Genomic DNA, 22,973 nt, shown 5'->3' on the forward strand with positions numbered 1-22,973 from the left:
GCCCTTAGTTCCAAACGTGGTATCGTCATTATTGCGGTTGTTCGGGCTGACGGCATCAAGCTTTTTATTGGAGTCAGTTTTGTCTTTGCAGCTGACAGGTGAACAACATTCTGTTTGTCGCTCTTTTGGGTCCGATAGTACACTGCGGCGGCGATGGCCCGTCGACTTGCATCTGCGAAGGCGTGAAGCTTTATGCGTTGTGATGATTTATCCAACGGGACATAATACTGTTGTAATTTTGTTGACGTTAGTTCTGAATTTGCCCCAGTGCAGCGTCATTGAGGTTGGCAACTTTTCATCCCAAGTAAGCTTTGCTCGCCAGAGATCTTGGATCAACATTTTGGCAATCACAATTAACGGTGCAAGCCAACCCATCGGATCGTTCAATCTTGCACGTTGCGCTAGGACTTTTCGCTTGGTTAAGATCTCACTTTTTGTGAATTCTGGGGATAAGAACTTGAATTGATCGGCTACTGGATCCCAAGATATTCCCAATTCGTTGACCAGACCTCCTGTTGATAAATGAAGTCAGCTCGGGCGTAATCTGTCTTCTGCTGGCACATCTTTGATGAGATCGGGTTAATTGGATACAAATTTTTTTAACTCGAACCCTCTTTTTTTCAACAGCTGTATAAGCTCGCTTCTGCGTCTTCTTGCGTCGACTAAGTTGTCCGATCCGATTAGAAAATCATGTACGTACAATTCCTATTCAATGGCCTTCACTGCTTCAGGGAAGGGTCCTCCTTCGTCAATGCACTGTTGTTTTAGTTGGTCTCGGTGTCTTTGAAGTTCGTCCATCAGTCTTTGAATTTCTGAGGGTGATTCCTCATTGAAGCGTCGAATCCGTTTGAGGCTGTGCATGTGGCTTTGTATCAGCAAATACTTGTTGTTGTATCAGGCTTGTAAAGTTGACCAAGCTATTGCGTAATTGTCCGCGGTGACCGGGATGTTTTGAATCGCTGAATGTGCCTCGCCTGTGACCAGCGTCTTGAGGTAGTAAAACTTGTCCCCATCTCTGAGTGAGGTGTTTCCATCTATTAGTGACAGGAACAAGTTTTTGAAAGATTCCTATTGTTGGGGTTCGCCGTTGAACGGGGGCACGGTAATCCTAGGTAACCGACCACCACCAACCGATGTGACTTCGCTGGTCGTCGAGGGATGTCCGCCGGTGGTCGGTCTCATTTCTTTTTTGATGTCGTAGAGGTACGCTTGTGCTGATATATAGTCTCCTTCAGCTTGATGGAATTCATCATTAACGAAGTATTGTTCGCCTTGAGGTTGAGGTTTGTTGCTTACAAAGCCTCTTCTTTTGTCTCGAAGGCAAGAGAGAGAGGGCCTTGAAGCTCGTGTTTACAACTGGGGCCTCTTCCATTGTCTTCTCAACAAAGGAGAGACGACCCAGCAGCTAGTAACGTCCGTCCTGACCTTATCGTAGGGTCGGGTTTTATTGATCAGGTAGCTCTTTTCGTGTAGATGTTACACTTGTGACTTTAATTATCTTGAAGTATTGTGTTTTTCGATATAGGTTTACGAAACAAATGACCTGACGATATAAGCGATCTAAAATTTAATTATGAAATTCAAAGGATCCAATATGACGGACGCGCTTTCGAAAAATCACTTGAATTCACTTCAAAATCACAGATTCGTACTCAGCGACCCCAAAAACCCCCGAGTAATGATTTTGAAGTGAATTCAAGTGATTTTTCGAAAGCGCGTCCGCCATATTGGATCAGCCATTTTGAATTCCGAAATTCTGAGCACAGATTCGTACTTAGCAACCCCGATAACCCCCGATTAACAGATTTTGAGCGATTTTGATTCATTTGTGAAAAAGATAACATTCATAAATACATTATTTTTACATTATTATTTTTTAACTTTTAAGTGCTGTAGCTAAAAAAACTACTCCTAGGATTGAATTGGGCATAAGGATTTTTTGTTCAGGAAGCCTTAAACTACACAACTACAGAGTTTCAAAAGATTTGGCTGAAAGCCATTTTCAATGTAAAAAGTGCGGGGTCCTTTACCAATTCTCGACGAAATAAAAAATCGTCGCAAGTAAGAAACGAAAATCTGAATCCCTTGTAACCGAAATCATGTCTCAATATATCATTTAGATAAATACTAAAAAGATTGAGTTGAACCTCATGTGCTTGAATGAGTATAAGAATTACTCACATGTTGGGTCGCTATCTTTTGCCCGCGTCCGCGTGGTCGGCTCGGCTTCACTTGTGCGTTCTCCAATCTGGCTCGAAGGACCAATTTTGTTGTGTATTTTGCAATGGACAGGATTGCGTGGAGGTGAAGAGACGACGACGCTTTTCTTTTGTAACAAATAGATTTTATTCTTATTGAAATAAACCGCTATTATGGCGAATATCACAAGTAACTTCTTTAACGAAGGATATATACTAAACTGAGCTGTCCGTATTGACGCTCAAAGAGTGAGACTCGGGCCCCCACTCTTTTCTTGTTGTGAGAGATAGGAGGTACTTGGAGAGTGGGAGAAGGAGTAACAGAAATGTACAACACAAATGCAGAAACCATTGAAAAATTTGTAAAAAGAGAGTTTAGTTTACTTAAAATGATTTTAATGAATAGAGATAATGTATCCGTTCATATTGCACTATTATTTTGTGAATTGTGTACATTTCATTTAAAAAAATTATGTAAAAAAATACGATGCAATATATTAATATTTTTGCTTCCTCATGGAGGAAGCTTTGTAGTCCTTTCGTTTATAAAAATTTTCAAAATGGCGAAAACAAATTTTTTTCTATATAGAAACATGTTATATGAGATCCTGATAAATTTTCCTTATGTATGTGTGTGTGTGTGGATCCCTTTTTTGTTTAGACGATAACTTTAACAGGTTTTAATGGATTTAGATAAAATTTGTAGGCTCATTTATCATATTAATATCTCAAATCTGACCAAAGGATTTTGAAAAATACCCCAAAAAAAAATTTTATCGTCTTTTTTCCAAAATTTTTTTGAATCGAAAAAATTTTTAAATAGAAAAATTTAAGGTTATATATACAATAAAATCGTATTCCTTACGTCAAGACAAATCGATTGCTATATATGAAGTATAGTTTAAATTTAAATTTAAAGAGTTAATGAAAGTTAAAAAATCAAAAATTCACATTTTGGCGATAAAATTTTGTGATTTTTAAAATTGAAGTTTATATATAAAATAATTGTATTCCTTGCATTAAAACGAATCGATTGGTATATAGAAAGTATACATTTGAGATAAATTTAATTAATTATTGAAAGTTAAAGAAAATTCCCATTTTAGCTGAAAAATTTTGTATTTATTTAAATTCAAGTTTTAATATAAAACTAGCAACTTTGTCGTCCGCAAGCGGCCGACTACGTTGCTAGTGTGCATTAACCATATTTTTTATTCATTTTTTTTCAAAAAAATTTAATATTAGAAATGTAAAAAAAAATTCTTTATATTGGATCTACCACCCAAGTAGCACGGTATATTGCTTGAATGTCAAGCTGATATCAACCGGGAATATTTTTGTGACATTTAGGCGATATCATAATGTCCTCTTCACGGGGACATTCCTCCGTGATGTATCTATGGGACGGTCTTTCACACAAAAAATGTAACGCGTTACAAAACTTACATTCTACATTTATTAAACCTAAATAATTCTGTGGAACTTTACTTTCATCTAAATCTTCAAAAGACATTATTGCAACTCCTGCACTTTTTTTATTCCAATTATCGTTTTTACATGTCAAATTCTTTTCTTCACACATTCCTTTCATCTTTCTTCTTCTTACATGACAAATTATTTTCTTGATGCACTTTCTTTTCATCTTGAGTTTCCATTGATATTTTTCTTTTCCTACATGCCAAATTTTTGTCCTTGTGTATTTTCTTTCCATCTTCAATTTTTATAGATAATTTCTTTTTTTGCATGTCAAATTTTTTTTGCGCTCTTTCTATTTTATTTCTGATTTATTACGATTACGTTTTCTCAATCTCTCATTCTCCTGTCTTATTATTTTCTGCTCATATGAAACTTCGCGCCTTGCCTTCCTTTTTCTTCCCTTCTCTTTAATTGCTCGATTTATCTTTTTATCATTTTCTTTACTCAGAAAATTTATCATTTTTAAATATTCATGCGGTGAAATTTTGTTCACCTTATTATCAGTTGTACGAATTATTTTCTTTTCACCAGTGTCATTTAGAGAATGTTTAATTTTTAAATCTTGTGTTAATAGAACTCTGTTAATATTATTACTGGGAATATAATTACTAAAAATATAATTTTTATGTTCCTGTGTTCAATTTATGAAAAGATGGTTCTAATCATTCTCTATTATCGAATTCCTATTGTGAGACGTTCTTACTGTCGGAAAATGATTTAAGCGATTATTTTCAAACATTGACTTAAAATTGTTTCTCATTTTGTTATTATCAGTTTCATAATTTACACGGTTTGGCATTACGTTAAATAATATAGATGTTGCAAATGCTATTGCATATACTCCACACTCAGCACTACCAAAAGGTTGTTGATCAACAGCTTCAAAAACTATAAAGTATTTGAATATGATTATCACCGTCTCTAATTGGGACAATAAAATCAAGCATTTGTACATACAAAAGAATCTTTTCTTAATAAATCTTCAAATTTGTACATATGCATGTAATTTAACAATTTATTTCTATTTTCAATAATTTTTAAATCTTTATCACTTAAAATAATATACTTTTTTATGTTGGCCATAGTATACTTCGTTTAATTTTATTTTTTATTCATGAAAATCTAAATATCTTTAACCCTTTTGCTCACTCCCTGTAATATAACCAATTTTGCCTTTTATTAAATATAACCAATTTTGTCTTTAATTCAATACAACCAATTTTACCTTTTATTAAATATAACCAATTTTTCCTTTAATTCAATACAACTAATTTTACCTTTTACTAAATATAACCAATTTTTCCTTTAATTCTATATAACCAATTTTTACTTTAATCCAATATAACCAATTTTGCCTTTTATCCAATAAAACTACCATATATCCAAATGAATGAGAGAACTATGTGTAACTATGAATCAGTAACTACTGATCAGCCAATAAGTGCAAAAAGGACACTCTTATATGAGTAATCAGTAGTTCATTATAAATAACATATATACGTATTCATAACTGTATTAAAACCCCGGAAAAAATACCATAAAAAACCAGCCATTGGACAATAGAACCTTTGTTAATGAGGATTAACTCTAGAGGACCCAGCTAATAATTTCTTTTTTCACATTTATTATATAGAAAAATAAAGATGTACCAACCCTTGGCCAATAGAACCTTTGTTAATGAAGATTAACTCTGAGTACATAATGAAATGTACTGTAGGTTTACATTGACATCGGCACGTCTGACGTCTCGAAATTTTTTCCGTGTATTATCACATGGAAATATAAAGATAAAAGGCAAAAACTGAAGAGGTAATGTATATCTTTCTTTCTCACATCAAGGAATATAACATATAAACATTTTCATTTAATATTGCATTTCTCTATCTAGAGGATTCAAAATAACATAAGAATATCTTCGCCTAAAAATCTTACTCTTCTTTTTTTCTGTTTTCAAAATAAAAAAAAATATGTATATATACCAGTATTAGACCCTCAGAACAATTACCACAAACATTACCAATCCTTGGACAATAGAGCCTTTGTTAATGAAGATTAATTCTGAGGGTCCAGGTAATAATTTTTAAATTTTTTTATTAAAATTTTCTGGGGCTCTAATACAGGTAGGGAAGAGTGATAAACAGTGGCACAGTTTAAACAGTAGGACACTTTAATTTTCTGAAAAACTACTTAAAGAAACTCGACCAAAATTTAAATGTAAAGCATGTTTATGACAACACACTATCTCCAAAAATTTTAGCCACATTGATTCATTATTTACAAAGAAAATTGAAAAAAACTGTTTTTGACGTTACGGAGTAAATTTTTTCTTGAAATACAATGCTGATTTTTATATAAATAGGACAGTTTTAAAAAAAGTGTAATTGTTACTTCGTTTACTGATGTTTTTAAGTATAATATCCAATAATTTAAAATATTTTAAAATGTTACAATCAATTTTTATTTAAATAATTTCTTGCGATTGCTTAATTTAAACAGTGTCAAAAAATATATAAAATTAACATATTAATATGTCTTTGAAAAAAAGTGTCCCACTGTTTGTCACTCTCCCCTATATACATATATACAGATATATGAATATTTATTTTTATTCTTAAAACAAAAAGGAAGAAGATTAAGATTTTAGACGAAGATGTTCTTATGCCATTTTCAATCGTCTAGATAGAGAAACGCAATGTTAAACGAAGAAGTACTTATGTTATATTCCTTGGTGTAAGAAAGAAAGGTATGCGTTACCTATTCAGTTTTAGAATTTCTTTATAGTTTTTTCACGTGATAAAGGGAGAAAGAAATTATTACCTGGGTCCTCAGAGTTATTAATTAATCCTCTTTAAAAGATTGCAGGTCAAGCGAACCCTCATTTGCAAAATAAAGATATATCTTTCTCTCTCCATAACTTGTTCTTTTCTCTGTCACCGAAAACCCAGCAGGGGTCCGGACGGAATGAATGAATGAATGAATGAATACCAAGATTATTATAGTTAATAATTGTATTCCTTGCATTGAAACGAATCGATTGGTATATAGAAAGTATACATTTAAGGTGAATTTAATTAATTACTGAAAGTTAAAAAAAAAATTCCCATTTTAGCTGAAAAAATTTGTATTTATTTAAATTCAAGTTTTAATATAAAATAATTGTGTTCCTTGCATTGAAACAAACCGATATAATTGTAAATAATTATAAATTATATATTATTTTTCATTAATTTTTAGAAATTTCAGATAAAATGAGAATTTTTGATTTTTTAACTTCCATTAATTCTTTAAATTTAACTCAAATCTATAGGTACTCAAATGTTTATATTATTATATTATTTTTGTATGTTTATTTCATTGTTAATGCTTTCTTCACGAGGAAGCAAATTTTTTTGCTGATCGTAACGAGGAAGCAAAATATTCATGTAATGAACATCTGAATTTACAACTTGTTTATAAAGTGATTCAATTTGTTTTATTAACCTTTTAAAAACAATATGTAATAACCTTAAATTTAATATTTTTTATGAGAAGAAAAAACACTTTTTTTAAAATAAAAATTAAATAAACAATCTTTATTTTTTACATGAGGCATTTCATATGAGAATACGGCGTCATGTCTCGGATTTTTCTCAAAATTCGGTAAATTGTAGTGATAGTAGTGCTAAATAAGTGTACAAATTTTGAATGTAAAATTTTTAATATTTTTCGAGATATTTACAATAACAAATTTGAGCAATATTTTTTTGCTTTACTTATAACTTTTTTCCTATTAAAAAAAGAGAAAAATGTTGTAAATGTTTTTTACGCAAAAGATCTTAAACTTTTAGAAAAAAATTATTTTTTTAAAAAAATTTTAATTTTTAAACAATTTGTTTAAAAAATAAAATTTGTTTATAACATTTAAACATGTTCTCCCTCATTTAGAAGCACGAAAAAAATCATAAATATTGTTTAAGTCATAATAAATCGATGGTTAAATTTTTGAGATGGCATTATTTTTTGTTTTCGAGATATAATTAACTAACAAAAGTTAATAAAAAATGAAATATTTTGCGAACAAATAAAATTAGAGTAATTTAAAAAACACTATTAGAATGCTTATCAAAATCCGCACCCAACGAGTCCTATATGAACTATTTTGGATAAACGGGTGTTAAATTAATAATTAATAATAAAAATTATTTAAATAATTAATAACATTTAAGGAAATGAAGATAAACCGTCAATTCTTTTTTTATTTGGAAGACCGTTTAATTCTGTGTCAAAAAAGGAATATTACGTATTACCAAGAATCGAAAATTAATTATAAAATGTTATTTAGAAAAAGACTGGAAAATACCATGCCGAATAGGTAGGCAGCCCCCTCCAGCTTGTGTCGTAGGGTGCTGAAACCTCAATTTTTAATAATCATCTGTTAATAATTTAGATTTGTTAAAAATGTTATTTCCACTGGTTTTATTTAATACAGAATTAGTAAAATTAGGTTTTTTTAAAAAATAAGTTGATTTATTTTTTATCTCCGAAGTGTGAATTTGTCCGTTTAAGGGTGGTTTTGGTCGATTTAAAAAAAACTGAGGGTGATGGAGCAATTCTGAGCTCAGATTCGGTTTCAGCGGCCCAAAATACTATAGGAAATATATGTCTAGTTCAAGAAACAGACAACTTTTTTTTGTGTGCCTGTGTAATTTTTGTTTTCAAGTGAAGTAAACTTCAATTTGTTTAATGTTAAAATCTTACAATATCTTGTTGGTTTCTGTGGGGTTGTATGCAACAATTTTTTCATTGATCGGAAAACACGTTTAAAAATCAATTTTTTTAATATGTTATGAGTCTATTGTGTAGAGGAAGTAAAATACTGTAAATCTGAATTATTACATTTTCAGAATTTTGATTTGTCCTCAAGTTTTTTTGAATTTTCAAAATTGTCGTTTTGTCATTTTCAAAATTTTTTTAGGTGATGTGCAACACAAAAAAAATTTAATATGATGTAACCGAACACTGAAAATTGAGAAGTTGAATAGTGTAGAACTCTTTGCTCTCTTCTATGTCTTTGATAAGTGTCAGTTCTACGATCCAGCTTTTCATTTAAAAATTTCATCCAAGAAAATATTTTTTTATTTGATTTTTCATTTATTTCTCTTCTTCTTGTACACAAATTAAATCATAAAATAGCGATAAATTATCGAAAAGAGAATGTTGCACATCACCCCATAAAAAGTGTTGCACATCCCCCTAAACACGCTATTTTGTTCGGTATTGCGTGAAACCCACACAATGTAAATAAATCACAAAATCTTTTCAGAATATCAAAGACACTTAGGAAACTAACTATGCAAATATATTTACCTATAAAATGATTAAAAACAATGCGTAAAATACCCACGAATGTGAAGCGCAAAAAAAACTTTCAACCTGAGAAATGTCACTCGCTTTTGGTAAAGTAAATCAGAGGGCGTGTTATCTCGGGTTATATAAAAAAAACAAGCTTTTGTGGACACCAACAGATGACAGTATGCGCTTCTGTCAAATATCGACATGCAGACCGGGAATCTTAAACGTTACACATCCCCCCATGTTGCACATAACCCCCCACAGCACCCTATTCTTTTAAAAATTTTAAAGTAAAATGGTTGATGTCTAATATTCATAAGTTATATTTTCTTTAAATTACTTTGGTGAAATTTGATAGTATAAATTAAGGGGCACATCAATTTCCATTCCTGAAAATTTTGTACTGCGCATCGCTTAGTTAGTCTGTCGCTTACCTTTTGCTGGTGTGCTCCCATCCATTTTCTTTCCTTAAAGACAAATATTTATAGATTCCGGTGTGAATTATGTAGTACATTTAAACATAGTAAATTATATTATAATAAGCTTTAATTATTATTCGAACAAAATGGGTGTAATTATTTCTTTATCAACACACGCAATCCCGGAACATTTGGTCCTTCGAGCCGGATTTGGGTGCACATATCTTAAATTAATTTAAGTTTGATAGTGCAAATTGGTGCAGTGAACATTTTGTGAGAAAGTGTAGTGATTAAAGAGTGAAATTCGCAAATCTTGAAATTGTTCATTCATATATCATTGAAGAGAGAAAAATTTTCTGCTCAGACTATGTTAAGTGTTGGACTTTTTACAACCATTGTTAATTACACTGTGTGACAGCACAAAAAAACTTCGTATCGGACCTATTGGAGGTTGTAGGTCTCAAAAAACTGAAAAGAATGGTATATTTTAAATTGTCGAAACACCCGAAAATTTTCATTTTAGAGCCAAAAAACCATTTTTTCGTATGTTCAGGTATAAAAAACCTCGTCAAATGTTTATTTCTGGACCGATTTCAAACATTTTTTTCCCTTTTAAAGCTGGAAAACAGAGCTTTCTAACCGACCTAGAGTTTTTTTGTTAATATTAATATTTATGAAAGAAAATTGCCATAAATGTTTAAAAATTAGCATTTTTTAGCAATTTTTCCACTTTAACGGTTATTTTAGGCTCGAATTTTATTTTAAACATATTTTCTCTGTCCACGATGTTAAAGAGTATTAAATTTTGCGTTCAACGAGACCTAGTAGATTTGAATTCATAAAAAATTAATTGATTTACTCCAGTTTTTCTCTTTGCAAGCATATTGCGATATATAATATTAAATAAAATTTAAATTATACCAAGTTTAAAAGTGCTTGTTCAATCTTTTTCTTCTTAAAGTAGAATCGTTCTTCTGTCGTTTAAGCGAACAACAATATTCTGCAAGCATGTGGGCTGTGCTTTTTCCTTGAAATCTTTTCTCAATCAACTCTATTTCTTGATGAAATCTTTCACCCTGCTCGTCGCTCATTTGTCCAAGATTTTCAGGGAAAAAATCCAAATGGGAGTGCAAAAAGTGAATTTTTATAGACATGTTGCAGCCCATCACCGAATAAGATCTCAAAAATTCTTCGATGACATTAACGTAATCAGGACTTTTGTAGTTTCCAAGAAAATTGTGGCACAAGGAAATAAAACTTTCCCAAGCTCCTTTTTCCACGGCATTAAGTTTCGTTGGGAAAGTACTATCTTTCATCATTTTTCTGATTTGAGGGCCAACGAATATACCTAAAAATTTTGTTTAATACTTTTTTCTTGGGGTTTTAAATTAAATATTTGATATGATGAATATCCAATAATTTTCATAAAAATAATTTATTAAAATTTTTTTGAAAGGTATACCTTCTTTGATTTTAGCATCGCTTAACTTGGGAAAAATGGTTTTGAGATATTGAAACGCTTCGCTGTCGACTAAAAGACGTTTGACGAATTGCTTCATGTAACCAAGCTTCAAATGCAATAAAAGCAAAATCATTTTTTCTGGTTTGATTAAAGGAACATTGAGAACGTTTTTCTTCCCAATTTGGAATGATGTTCGAGATGGCCAAACAGTTCTTTCATACTTATTCTTTGCCCGAATATCCCATTCGCAAAAGTAACATGGGTACTTAGTGTACCCACCTTGCATTCCAAACAAAATCGTCAGTACTTTTAAATCAGCAACTATTTGCCATTGATGCACCGCGTAATTAATGGAACGAAGAATTTTATCCATTGTAGCGTAAGTCTCCTTCATTTTTGTCGAATAAGCTAAGGGAAATGATGGAAATTTATTTTCGTTGTGTAATAGCACAACTTTAAGACCTATAAAATATAAAGAATTAATAAATGATTTGAAATAAATTTGAAATAAATTCAAAGATTTTAAGATTCGTTAACATAAAATTAGTACTTTTGCAAAAACCATCAATAAAAAGCCGCCATTCCTCTGGAACGTGAGGGTATTTTAAAGCTTTGAACAATTCATTAACATCAATGCAATAAACAAGATTTTCATCTTCTTGAAAAAGCTGTTCAAATAATTTCCGTTCATCATTCTTTCGATGGAAGGTAACCTTAAAATCATCATCCACTATGTTCCATTACTTCAACCGTGATGCCAGGACTTCGGTTTGTCTTAGTGATAGTTTTAAATCACGCATAAGATCTTTATAATCATCATTTGTGATCAAATGTCTTTCAAGGGACGATGATCCAGAAGGAAGAAACTCTGGGTCTTTTTCTTCTTCTTCTTCTTCTGCTTTTTCATCTTCTTCAGATTGATGACTGAAAACGCAGTCCGATTTTTCTGCTTCTATCACCACAATAGAATCATCAAGAAACACTGGTTTCTTAACCGAGAAAACATCAGCGTATTTAATGCGCATACGCGTTTGGTAATGATGACCTGTAACTTGCGTTTGACAGAAGTAGCAATCTTCTTGTTTGTTATATGGTTGATGGTCCCATGTCATCGGAGTCGTAAATGAAAAAGGTGTATTTATATTTTTTGATTTACATCGCTTTAATGTTGAAGAACACGTTGAACAAATAAATTCTGGCTCATACCAGCGACTAGTGGTGTAGGAGCGATGAAAAATTTTATTATATTCTTTAACTAATGTTTTGTTATTTTCGAAATTCAATTGATGCTTTCTATCAACAAATAAACCGCAAATGTAACAAAACTTATTTCGATTTTCACAATTCATATTTTACAACGCTGTTTTTTTGCAACTGTCAGGCGAATGAAGTTACCTTATCAACGTTTTTTTTCAAAACATTGAATTGAGGTTCAAAAAAACTTGAACGTAGGAATAAGTCAAATCACAGAAATTGATGGAAACTTTTGTTTCATTTGCATTTTAATTGTTAATAAGATAAATGGACAAATTCTAATATACTCAGGTAGTGGTTGCGAAATGCAAGAAATTTTGTAATTAAAATCATAATCCTGCATTTAATTTTGTCTATACAATAATTCATTATATCTCAGTAACCGGCAAGATAAAAGATAATGACTGTTTTCAAGAAAATAAAGTCAACATGCCTTCCGAGAATTCCTGTTTCCTTAAAAGATAACTCACATATTCATAAATTTAGCATTATGCTTTACAAGGGAAAAAAATTTTTGAAATCGGTCCAGAAATAAACATTTTACGACGTTTTTTATACCTGAACATACGAAAAAATGGTTTTTTGGCTCTAAAATGAAAATTTTCGGGTGTTTCGACAATTAAAAATATACCATTCTTTTCAGTTTTTTGAAACCTACAACCTCCAATAGGTCCGATACGAAGTTTTTCCAAATTTCTTTGATTGTAACACAGTGTTATTTATTAACAAAATTAAGTTCGAGTTTTATTTCGAATAAACTGTGTGGCTTACAGAATTTCTAAATTCATCAATTATCGCAGTCACAATTAAAAGTAGTGTTTACTTCTAGTGACTTCAGTACAAACATTCGTACCTTTCTTGATGTCTCATCAGGGCACTCATACATGTGAAAATTCGTTTCGCCCGTGTGAATTATACATTGATGAACCAACCGACCTCTTGTATTTTCACCACAATCAACCAACTCTAACACGAATTAAGAGTTCAATCTCACGATTGTTCTCCACTGCACACTCACGCTACCTATGCTGCTACCAATTATGCAATACCGGTTGCAAGCATACTAAAATGACAGACTTCTAGAATTCTCTTCACAAAATCATGAGAATTAATCTCAATATACCTTGACATTGGATTTCAACTTGAATGCTATTGGAACTACCACTGAAAATTAGAACTGAATCATTTCTACTGCAACGTTGATCAATATTGAAACTCCTTGGATGTACTATATAGACTCTCACCTTATCACGTATCAGGAGTCTACACCGCTATCAAGGACTTGCAATCATCGCATCGTTTCTCTTTAATTATAAAAAATTCTGTGAGTTCGTTCGATAATACTCTTCTTAAATTTTCTTCTCTTTATTTTAATTACTATTCAAATTCAATTAAAATTTAACTAATAATTTAAATTAGTTTACCTTTTTATTACATTGCAATTCATCTCAGAATAATCGTTTGAATGTAATATTTATATCAAATTTAACATTGCTGAATTTTCTACTTGCCTTGAAACAATTATAGACGATTATCTTTTATTTCATTATAAAAAAAATTAAGTATAATGAATTATTAAATTAATTGTTGTTTAATCTATTAAATACCCTCTTTATGATAAAATTGAACATGTCAATCTAAGAGAGCTCGCCGTAGCCTTTTCACCTTGAAATATATTCCATGAATTGACACGATTTACTAATTGATTATATAATTGATTAAATTAATATCAATTGATTTTGAATACTCTTTATTTAAGTGACACTTGAATTTTCACTGAATCTGGTTTATTATCAAAATGTCACAATCAAACGTTTTACCCCTTATTACTGCTCAAGAAGTCCTGGGTGGTAAAATCCCCAGGGCACATCTAAATTTTCAGAAGCTCGGAACTGCTTCCATGACCGTGGGGGCTTGCAGGGCCAGACTTGAAAGTTTAGAGAAAAAGTGGGCAAAGTTTCAAACACAACATGAGCTTGTTTTAAGCAATACCAATCCCGAAGATGTTACGATACTACAGTATTTTACTACTGATTATTGCACCGCGGTTGAGGAAGAATCAAGACTTGACCCTTCAAGCAGCTTCTAACAATACAACAACTCAATCGCATATACGACATCATCTCCCTAGAATCGATCTACCCAAATTTTAGGGCAATTATCGGGAATGGGGTAATTTTCGGGATCTATTTAAATCAATGATTCATGAAAACGCGTCATTGTCTGATATTAAACGGATGCATTTCTTAAAAAATTCTCTAACAGGTGATGCTGCCGTACTCCTTAATAACATTGCGAAGAGATGATCAAAGGAGAAGAAAAATGGACGCGCGTTAAGCAGCTAGTTATATAATAAAATTGGACTTCGTTACATTTTATTTTTATTTAACGTCAATAATATTTATAAATTTTAAAAAATGAGTATTCTTGGAATTTTTTCAATGGGTTGACTCTGAGACTCGAATCCTTGACCATTATAGCTCTCAATCGCACTGAGAGCACAGTAACGCGCTCGACCAGGGGAGGCTATGAAAATTTTTGAGAAAATGTCTTATAACGAACACATTAAATAGATACTTATATTATTTTGTAAAGTCATCAAACAGCTTTTCAGATGTTTATTATTACAAATAAATAATGTGATCTAAAATAAATTAGTACAAAACTCCAATTTAAAATTTTTTTAAAACAAAGAAAATCAGTTATATTAACATTAATTTTAAGTTTTTAAAAGTTCCAAAAAAGTTATCAAGCTACAAAAATTTACGAAATTTCTGAATTTGATTATTTTTAAACACTATCCCAGTGGGCAAAATACCATTTTCGTTTTAAAAACGGTTTTAGAACGTTTCATGTCTGCCAAATAATGTTCTAGAACATTATTTGAACATATCTATGTTCTTAAAATTTTTCAGAACATGATTTGGTAGACATGAAACGTTCTAAAAACGTTTTTAAAACGAACATGGTTTTTTGCCCACTGGGTATAACATTTTATTACTATGTTTATTAATTTGGTATGCCATTACTTGATTGTTAAAAATCAAGTAATTTATGTTTTGCTCAAATTTTAATATTCAATGTTAAATTATTTGTAAATAATGTTTTAAATAAGTGTAATTTTTAAAGTTTGACTAAACAAACATTAAGTTTTATTTCTATTTGCGAATTCTAAAAATTTTACTTTTTTCCCTTCACTTTTTGTAAATTTTTTAAGAAATTATGACTTTCATGTTTTCACCATGAAAAAGATCTCTTTAACCTTGTAACGATACCCGACTGAAAAAACTTTTACAAGAAAATGTACATGTTCCAGTAATGTTCTTGAACAAGTTCAGCATCCGGATTTGAGACATGTTCTTGTATCAGAACTTGTACATGATCCTGGACAAGGAAATATACTTGTACAAGAAAATGTACATGTTCTTTTACATATTTTTTGTGCAGGTTTCATGTACAGGTACTTTTACATGAACACGTTTAGGTTCTTGTACAAGAACATTTGTTTAAAAATGATTTTTAAAAAAATTTGAAATTTTAGTAAGTTATAATTATTAAGACTCTTCACTTATGCATGCTAAAAATTATTGCGCAGCTGTAAAGGCTTAAGAAAACTACTGCGCTGCCTTTAAAGTTTTTAATTTTTAATTTAAAAAACAAAAATGAACATGAACAAAAAAAATTTATTAATTAACTATAACTATATTATAATTAACTAAATTTAAATTAAATTTATTATTTAAAATAATAAATAAAATAAAAATTAACTAAAAATATTTAATAATTTAAATGTAAAAAATTACAGTTAACTAGTAAATGTACAATAATTAAATTGTGATTAATAAAGAAAAAGTTAATATTAATTAAATAAATATTAATATTAATCAATATTATTAATATTAAGTAATAGCATACAATTTAAAACAATTGTTTAATTTTAATGTAAAATGTTGTAAAATTGTGTTTTCAACCTTATTTAAAATAAGAATATCGATGTTTGAAAAGGTTTTCTTAGAAAGAACTGGTGTGTTTTCTTTAGGTCGTATTAATTTTATTTATTAAAAAAACGACGTGCACAAATCAATCCTTTAAAAACAAACGTTTTGTCTGTCATATTACACACCTCTTCAGTGTAATCTGTGAAAAATTAGTTTTATAAAAATCATCAAAATTAATAACAAAAGTGTTTGGAACACGTGTAAACATAACAATTAATTAATTTTAATTTTATCATTTTAATTCTCGTCGAATTTTAAGGTAATTATTTTTTAGGTTTCACGTGTTCCAAACACTTTTGTTATTCTTTTTTCTGATTTTTATAAAAGTAATTTTTCACAGATTACACTGAAGAGGTCTGTAATATGACAGATGAAACGTTTGTTTTTAAAGGATTGATGCGTGCACGTCATTTTTTTAATAAATAAAATTAATACGACCTAAAGAAAACACTTCTTTCTAAGATTGAAATTTCTTTTAAATTTTAAATCATTTTTTTAATTACTAAATTTATCAATATATGTAATATACAATATTAATTTTATAAAAAAAGCTGTATATGTATAAATTTCATTCTAACGCCCCATCATTTTCGTAACCTATACGGCACTTACTATTTACAGTGTTTGACCTCTACATCGATTTGAAGGTCTAATTTTGAAGGTGACACAAAAGAATCTGAAAGTTTCAGTGTATTAGTGTCACTCTCTTCCCCCACCACTCGCTGTCACCTAGCTGTCAGTGATATACTTTTCGTCTTGCACCTTTTTTCTGTCATCTTCCGACTCGCTTAGTGTTGCTTCTCTGGTTAACTGGAAGCGACTCACTCCTGGCTACCTACAGTGGAATTCCGTTAAGCGCCGGCGCTACATAGCGCTGCTCTATATTTAGCGCTGTGTGGACCAAAAATTCTAAATTTTTTTGTTTACATTTGTTGTAGAAGATATTTAAAATTATTTACCGTTTGAATTTTGCTAAAAAGTTTAAAGACTGCCTTGTATGGAAAAAGAGAAAATAAGTAAGTAGGAGCTTTTGCGAGAGACCGTGATAGACACCTTCCTTGTACCTAGCGCGTCATCCTTGCGACCTCTCTGTAGGTGCGTTTGCGAGAGGATGCGAGTATGACGTCACTACCACGATCACCAGCGTACCGTTCGTTCCTAAACGTTCCTAGTTCGCGAAAAGCAGGAGTATCCGGTACATATCTGATCCTATAACCAATTGACTACCTCCTAGTTTTCCTTTAGTCAATTACCTATAATTGCGCACCCTAGTTGTCGTTTGCCGTGATATAGCTTAAGTAGACATTATTATCTAGATAATTTATTCGGAAAACCCCCTTTTGAACGCGACCTAGTCATCGTGAAGGTACCTACGTAGAAGGAGACAGGGAAAGGGCCGTGCCATTCGAGTAGAGGGCGCTGCGATCGATCGAGAGAACAACAATTGTAAACCGCGACACAAGTTAAACTCAGTTTCTTATGTTTTAATGTTTTAGATTCATTCTTTATCTTTTGTATTATATGGATTCTTTTGTTCATTTATTATTATATGTTATACTTTTATTTTGTATAATTTATTATTCTTTTATTTAAAAAATATATATTTCTTTTCCGAAGGTTTTAAATAAAGACTCGTTAATGACTACACCTCTCCTCTAGATCATAGTAAGAAATAGTTCCGAAATTAATTGAAACACAAATGACGCTTCACGCAATCTAGCGAGAATTAAAGAAACTAGTCAAATATGTACCCGTACTCAATCCAGCCAGCTAATCCTTAGGCAAAAAAAAAAATCAGATCATTACAACCTTATTCAAAGAATTAGTACGAATAGAACATCCGAAATTTCAATACGCTTCAGAAGAATTCAAGTGAATTCCAAAACAGGTCCAATTATTCGTATTTACTGCAAAGCGGGATTAACTGAGGCCATTCTCGTATTCGATATAATTTTTTTGAATTCTTTTACATTTGCTGGGTACCTTAAAATGAAAAGTTTAATAAAACATTTCTATAAAAATTCAAACAAATTTATGAATTTGAAGATAAGATTAGTGAAAATAATTTCAGATATATGTATCTTATTAAAAAAATAAAAATAATAGGAACAAAAGACATGAAAATATTCATGAATATTATAATTGTTTAAATTTATTTATCCCCTATTCTTATTTTTTGTGTTATTTTTTATAAAACATAAATGCACATAAATTTAAATAAACATTTTTGTACATTATTTCAAACCTATTATCTAATTTTTATTTGATTTGGAAAATTAAAATCAATAAAATCTAGACGATTATCAGACCAGAGCAAGCATTCGGTCTAGATAATGTGGAAGTGTAAATTCTTGCACATTGCAAGCTCGCTAGAGCTCCGAAAAGTTAGCTGGTAAAATCGCTGCCTTCCAGCAGACAATAAATTTAATAGTAAAAATGTTTATATTTTTCTTTCTTAACGTTTTCTTACTATTATACATTTTATAGTAGGGTCATTGGCAACTCTGTACAGGATACGTATCAAATGAGATAGAAAAGGACAGCACGATGTTCTTGTCCTTTTCTATCCCTTTTGAGCAGCTGCCAACAAACGGCAACATATTTTCTTGTGCTACCACCTTAAGGAGCTTCTACAATATCTCCAAAGGGAAGTCCAAATCCCTTAGAGTTGGATACCCGCGCAATGTATTGTCAATTGTCACATTTTTCAATCAGCTTAATTATTCATAATTAATTAGTTTTAATTACTAATCAATTTACTATTTAATAATTAGTAATTAAAACTAGTTAATTATGAGTAATTAAGGTCATTAAAAAATGCGACAGCTGACAGTACATTGCGCGCGCATCTAAGTACAAGCGACTTGGTTTTGGAGTTGAACTTTGACTTGCCTCTTGGACCTATTGTAGAAGCTCCTTTAAGCCGGCTGAAAATCGACGCGCGCATAGCAAAGCTGGGCCGTCAAGTTGTAAGAATCCCCTTAAAGTTCCTTAGTCTACTAGCGTATGGAGGACCCGGCTTAAAGTGAATTTATGAAATATAACTATCCGGCATAGAGCGGGCTTCTACTCTAATGAAATATACCCCATTTGCTATTGCATTAGAATTCTCTAATATATTTTTTTAATTATTGTAGTTTCAACAATATAAAGTAAGTGGTTATACACCAAAAACTGTGGACGATAGACCTAAGGAAAATGGACAAACGGATGATACTCAACAACATAACAAGGTATTTAAACAAATAATATGTAATCTATAATATTTTGGGATTTATTACTCATAGTCAGTGGAAGTAATTTAATAATGTTTCAGTCCTAAATATAGTATTTTCTTGTAAATATTTTGAAATATATTAGTAAAATTTAGATTTAATCGCGTTTTATTTATTATTGATATTTGGGCAACGATAGTATCTAGAAAATTAATAGTAATTTTAAGAAGTGACTATTTTATCAAAATCATGATTGCATGGAAAACTTAGTCCGACCTTAAAGTCAGTTCGTGTTCTCTTCTTAGATGCATGGTAGGGTGGTGATTTTTGAGAAATTGATGATGGATATAAAATGGTGGATTTTTTGAAAAAATTGTTCAGATTTTATTGAATCTTGCTACTCAGGGGTTTTTGGGGTCTCTGATTACAAATATGATGTTAGTTTATAAAAATTCAAAATGGCGGATCTAATATGTCGAAAAAAAATTTTGAAATGAATGAATCATTAAATTTTATTTCGACAACTTGGCAGTTATTCTAAAACTAAAAGTTTTAGTAAATTCCATAAATACTAAAAATCTCGTAGAATATATTTCAATTACTATCAACACGAAAAGGATATAAATCAACCCTTAACGATCCGAGGATATTAAAAATTTTTAAGACAAAATTGTGACTCAGATGCCAATTCTGACAAAAATTAATAAATTTTTAAACTTTTTTATTCTTCAATACCTTTAATACAGATAAATAAGAAACTTTTAAAAAATGACGTGGTTGTTTATTTTCTTTTAATCATTTCACAATTGGTCACAGTTGGCTTTAACCTCGAATAGGTTTTCGAAAATCTGGTAACATTCGGCTAACGCAGATTTGTTGCAAATTGTCCCAGGACACCAACTTTTTAAGGCCGGAAATCGTAGCAGATCTTTTTTCGAAATAAACGTATATGGGCAAATCCATGAAACCTTTAACTTTTGTGATTCTCGAATCGAACACTAAGAAATCTGAATTACTTTAAATTAAAACTTTGGGTATAATTTTTTTTTGCTAAATTATATACAAAGGAACATTTATGTACAGTATTAGAACAAAATATTTATTTGACAATTAGTTTTATAAGTTAAAATGTGAAAAATGCTCAAATTTCATTTGAGTTTTTTGAAAAAGTTTATATTCTTAACGTTTTTATTTTTGCGGCGTGTAAAATATCACTTCAGCTACTATGGAAATATCTAACAGACATATTTTGTCAAAAAATTTTCACTATCCCTTTAGTGTGCTACCACTAAAACTAAAAATACGAAGATTTGATTGAAAGATAGCACTTTTTAAAAAAATTCAATTGAACGTCTTCTTATGAAAATATCTATTAGGGCGTTGGATAAAAATAAAAGTTCAATCCATTTCTTAAAAGGTGACGAAAAAACAAATTTTAACCTTCAATTATGTGCCTCTATTGTATTCCTGTGGCAACAATTTAAAGATGATAATAAAAATCGTGATTTAATTTAAATTTATACATTTTTGAAAGGCACAACTGCATTTTTGCCTTAAACAGGTCAATCTATGGTGTCTTTACCCCATCTTTTCTCAAAATCCTGACATGCTAAGCAAATTTGGGTTCTAGAATCGTGATCAGAGGACGAAAATACTTTGGAAACCCACTTTGATATCAAAAATAGAAAAAGTTGAATTTTTCAGTTTTATATGTAATTTATTAACATTAAAGAGTTTAAAGAGTTAAACATTGACGGCGTGAGCTAAAAATGAATCACGCATATGAATTTGTAGTGCTAAAATGTACTTAAACATGTATACAAAGTGACATCAATGTGCAATAAAGTTGAGATCTTAAAGATTATGTTGTACAATTGTCAAATTTTTCCATACATTATTATAGATTATGCCGGAAATCAAAAACATTAGTACGAAAGTACGACAATTGCATAATTTTTTTTTGAAATCTTTTCGGTGTTATAAATACAATAAAAAAGAAAAAAATTTTCTTCCTATACATTCAGAAGCAGAATTTTATCAGCTTTCCAACCATCTGAGGTAGAAGTCTCTTTTTTTGCTAACTTTAAATATGTTGCTTTAAAGTCGGCACCGAATTCCCACTCCTTGCACGTTAGTTGGACCGACAATTTCCGACGGTAGTGTATGTGTCATCTTTTTTAACAAAAACTGAAAGAACCCTGCACCATATACGTGGGAACTTGGGGTTTGGTGAAATTTCTTGTAACTTTATAGTTTTTGACCTCCTGAACAAAAAATGTAAATGGCAAAATTCAAAAAAAATGGACAGTTTTTTTAATAATTAAGGTTTAAGTTTTAAAAATATGTTACAAGCAAAAAATTTCAAGAATGAGTAAAACCAAAAGAACTAAATAAACTTTCTTAAAACTCGTTACTCGGAGGTTTTCAGGGTCGCTGATTACGAATTCGAAGTCAATTTTTAAAAATCAAAAATTTCGGATCCAATATTGTCGACAAATTTTTTTAAAATACATCTAATTCACTTAAAACTTGTTACTTGACGTTGTAACGATAGAGTATCGTAGTATAGTGGCCCGGCGAAAAGAGAGAAAGTAGACAGCGTAAGTAGTAGTATCACTCTCTTCCTCCACCACTCGCTGTCACCTAGCTGCTAGTGACATACCTTTCGTCTCACACCTTTTCCTCATTCTTCTTCCGACTCGTCTAGAGGTGCTTCTCTGACAATTCGAAGCGACTCACTCCTGGCTACCTGGTGCTCAGTAGAGGTGCGTCTCTCTGAACACCGGAGCCTTCCTCACTTCCTAGAAGGAGCTGTACTTGTTCCTGTCGGCGCTTCTGCGGAACAGTAACACCCTTCGCCTTCCTTCCTCCTGGTGAACTGGACTTCCTATGGGCGCTTCCGTGGAAGACTGGTGAACCAGGTTACCCACTCACATCTACCAGGACCGCCCTTGTCGAGTAGAGTCGCTCCTCTCTTGACAAAGATGATGCACTAATTCGATTCCCCATCTCGAGGCGCTTCTCGGGTGGACGAGACACCTAGTGAATATTACTTTGCACTAGCTTCGCGTCCGGCATGAATATTGGAACCGAATCCAATATCTAGCTTCTTCCCGATTACGAATAATAATCGGCCTTGCGTGCACGACCCTAGTATCCGCCCGAACCGTCGTCTAGGGGGTAAATTCTAGAAAGTACCCCACGCGAAAGTAATATGCGTCGTCCTGATCAACATCATCGCGAACGTGGTAAATATGTTTAAATCCGCTTTATTCTGGATTAATGACGAGCGCGATCGGAGCTTAGCCAACGCTCCTCTAGAATAGCTAGTTCTTTCATCGTTATTTTTTCTAGAGATTAGTATTTTATTTGCATTGTATAGATTCTTTCGTTCTTATATTATTTTATGTAATAATTCATTTTGTATATTTTATTATTCTTTTATTTAAACAATATATTCTCTTTCGAAGGTTTAAATAACGACTCGTGAATGACTACACCTTTCCTCTACATCATAGTAAGAAATAGTTCCGAAATTAATCAAAACATAGATGGCGCTTCACGCCATCTAGTGTGGGGGTTGGCCAATGGATGTCTCTGCCATTGGTCAGTATATGGAA

General features: G+C 31.2%; 1 protein-coding gene across 12 annotated transcripts in view; it reads left to right on the forward strand.

Moving 5' to 3' along the window:
• LOC127282162 (liprin-alpha-1) overlaps positions 1–22,973 on the forward strand; it is a 648,576-nt gene that overhangs the window by 78,333 nt on the left and 547,270 nt on the right. For all 12 annotated transcript variants that reach the window (XM_051306264.1, XM_051306268.1, XM_051306263.1 and 9 more), the window contains one exon: positions 19,276–19,371. In XM_051306264.1, coding sequence (XP_051162221.1) covers positions 19,276–19,371 — 96 coding nt within the window. The remainder of the gene's footprint in view (positions 1–19,275; positions 19,372–22,973) is intronic.

Source organism: Leptopilina boulardi, unplaced genomic scaffold (genome assembly GCF_019393585.1).
Source record: "Leptopilina boulardi isolate dan_hultmark-lab unplaced genomic scaffold, ZJU_Lbou_2.1 LbouV2_285, whole genome shotgun sequence".
NCBI lineage: Eukaryota > Metazoa > Arthropoda > Insecta > Hymenoptera > Figitidae > Leptopilina > Leptopilina boulardi.